The 2,119-nt window shown below is 21.0% G+C and overlaps 1 protein-coding gene across 2 annotated transcripts; it reads right to left on the bottom strand.

Annotated features, from left to right (window-relative positions):
• Nucleotides 1-464: 464 nt before the first annotated feature.
• On the bottom strand, nt 465-1,823 carry LOC127289202 (uncharacterized). Of its 2 annotated transcripts, none has more exons than XM_051317001.1 (4): nt 1,743-1,823; nt 1,378-1,632; nt 1,064-1,237; nt 465-943 (listed from the first exon to the last, which is right to left on the bottom strand). In XM_051317001.1, the coding sequence occupies exons 1-4, from the start codon at nt 1,785-1,787 to the stop codon at nt 629-631; spliced, it is 789 nt and encodes a 262-aa protein (XP_051172958.1). In that variant the 5' UTR covers nt 1,788-1,823; the 3' UTR covers nt 465-628. The 2 variants fall into 2 exon arrangements, with proteins under 2 accessions (XP_051172958.1, XP_051172959.1); XM_051317002.1 differs by having other exon boundaries at nt 465-847.
• Between the last annotated feature and the right edge of the window lie 296 nt (nt 1,824-2,119).

Genomic DNA, 2,119 nt, shown 5'->3' with positions numbered 1-2,119 from the left:
AATTCCTAAAATTTCAAATCATTTAAAATGTAAAAAAGTGTGAAAAATTGTTGTTTACGTTCCCTTGTTGAGCAATTTGGCTAAAAATTTAAAAAGAGGAAAAAAGTACAAACAAATTAATTTAAAAATTATTCAATTGATTTAAAATTTATGATAATTGTCCCACTATATCTGGATAAATATCTCATTAAATTTCAAATCGTTTAAAAATATAAAAAAAAAGGTTAAAAATTGTTGTTTACGTTCTCTTGTTGAGCAATTTGGCTCAAAATTTAAAAATAGAAAAAAAGTACAAACAAATCAAATTAAAAATTATTTAATTGATTTAAAATTTTTGTTAATTGCCCCTCTATATGTGGGTAAATAATTTCTAAAATTTCGATTAATTCAAATTGTAAAAATAGCTAAAAAAAATAGTTGTTTATATTTTCATACAAAATTGGAAAATTGGAAAAAAAATCAAAGAAATAGATCAACTGTATTTTTTTTCATATATATACATATACATATACATATATATTTTGTCAACATTGTCTGTGACAATAAAATAAAAATTAATTAATAAATAAATTAATAAATTTAAATTAATATATTTTTTTTTGTTTAGCTTTTGAAATTTTTTTTTTTTTTAAAGAATAATTGGATTTTTTGATATTTCTTGTGTCACTTCCAGTGATTCTTCTAATTTTGCTTGTGCAAGAATACGCGGTGATAAACCTTTAAATGGTGCCCATTTTTTTCCATCACAATCATCAAATTTCACATTAAACACAACTCGAAGTGTATTATAAATATGTGTTTCACCCGCTCCACCTCCAGTAACACCACAATTGCCAACAATTTTTGACTTCATTTCAAAACGTATTGATGCATTCACATCGCAATGAGTGAAACCACGTTTTGATAGTTCCCAATAATATTTATCGGCCACATTAACTGTATTCTACAGAAATTAATTTTGAGAAAAAAAAAACAATTATATCATAATATATTTTGAATTTTTAAAAATTATAAATTTTTTTAATTATAAATAATAATAATATTATTATTATTGTTAATATACCTTTTCTGCAACGCAATCCCAAAATTTTTCTAGTCTTTGAACAAAAATTTTAAAAAATATATCTCTTGCTAATGTCATTTTATCGTCTTCTTTTGTTAGCGGATCTTTACAAACTTTAAATGGAGTATTCACTTCTGGATATTTATTTGATTCGTATTTGATAATCATTCGACCCTGAAAATTTTTTGTTTTTTTGAATTATAAATTTTTTTAAAATTTTTTTCTCTACAATTATTTATAACAAAAAAATTGTAAAAAAAAAATTATAATTCATTTGGATGAAATTAAAAAAAAAAAAAAAAAAAAGTTATTACGTAAAAATCTTCTTGATCGTAAAGACGTAGGCCATTAATCCAATTTAAATTGAGATCTTCACCAAAGACATATTTTTTGTGTAATTCATTACCCAATGATTGCATAAGACCACTCTCTCTGCATGAGCATGTATAGTTAGAAATAATATTTTTTCCAACAGTATTGCCTATTTTTTCAAATCGAAGATATTTATTTGTTGATGGACTTGTATCAACCATCAGCATCATTCTTGCAAGAAAAATTTCCATTGAAATCTATTTTTATTCATCGAAATTTGAATAAAAAAAAAAAAATAGTTATTAGTTTTTTTTTTAAATAATAAATTTTATTTTAAATAATTTTTTCTTTTTTTTGCTATATTTACCACAGAATGAACAGTTATTAATAATAGAAGTAAAATTTTAGCCATGTTGATAATTTTTTTTGTGTCTATATTTTAAAAAAAGAGACTAAAAATTTATTATGAAAAAATTTTATATTTATACTAAATGTAGAAAATGTAAAAAAAAAATTATTTAACTCAATGGTTATGATTAGATAAACATTAATTAGTCACGTTTAATAATGTTATGTGAATAAAAAATAATATAGTCCTAAAATTAGTTTTATCTTTACATATTTATATAGAGGGTATTTTTATTCAAAAGTTTTTCGACAAAAAAAATTATTGAATTTGAAATTTTTATAAATTACACAAAAAAAAAATGTAAATTTTTTTTTTTAATGTAAAAAAGAGTAAAA

The sequence above is a fragment of the Leptopilina boulardi genome, unplaced genomic scaffold, assembly GCF_019393585.1.
Source record: "Leptopilina boulardi isolate dan_hultmark-lab unplaced genomic scaffold, ZJU_Lbou_2.1 LbouV2_40, whole genome shotgun sequence".
Classification (NCBI taxonomy): domain Eukaryota; kingdom Metazoa; phylum Arthropoda; class Insecta; order Hymenoptera; family Figitidae; genus Leptopilina; species Leptopilina boulardi.
This window is presented reverse-complemented; position numbering and strand designations above follow the sequence as displayed.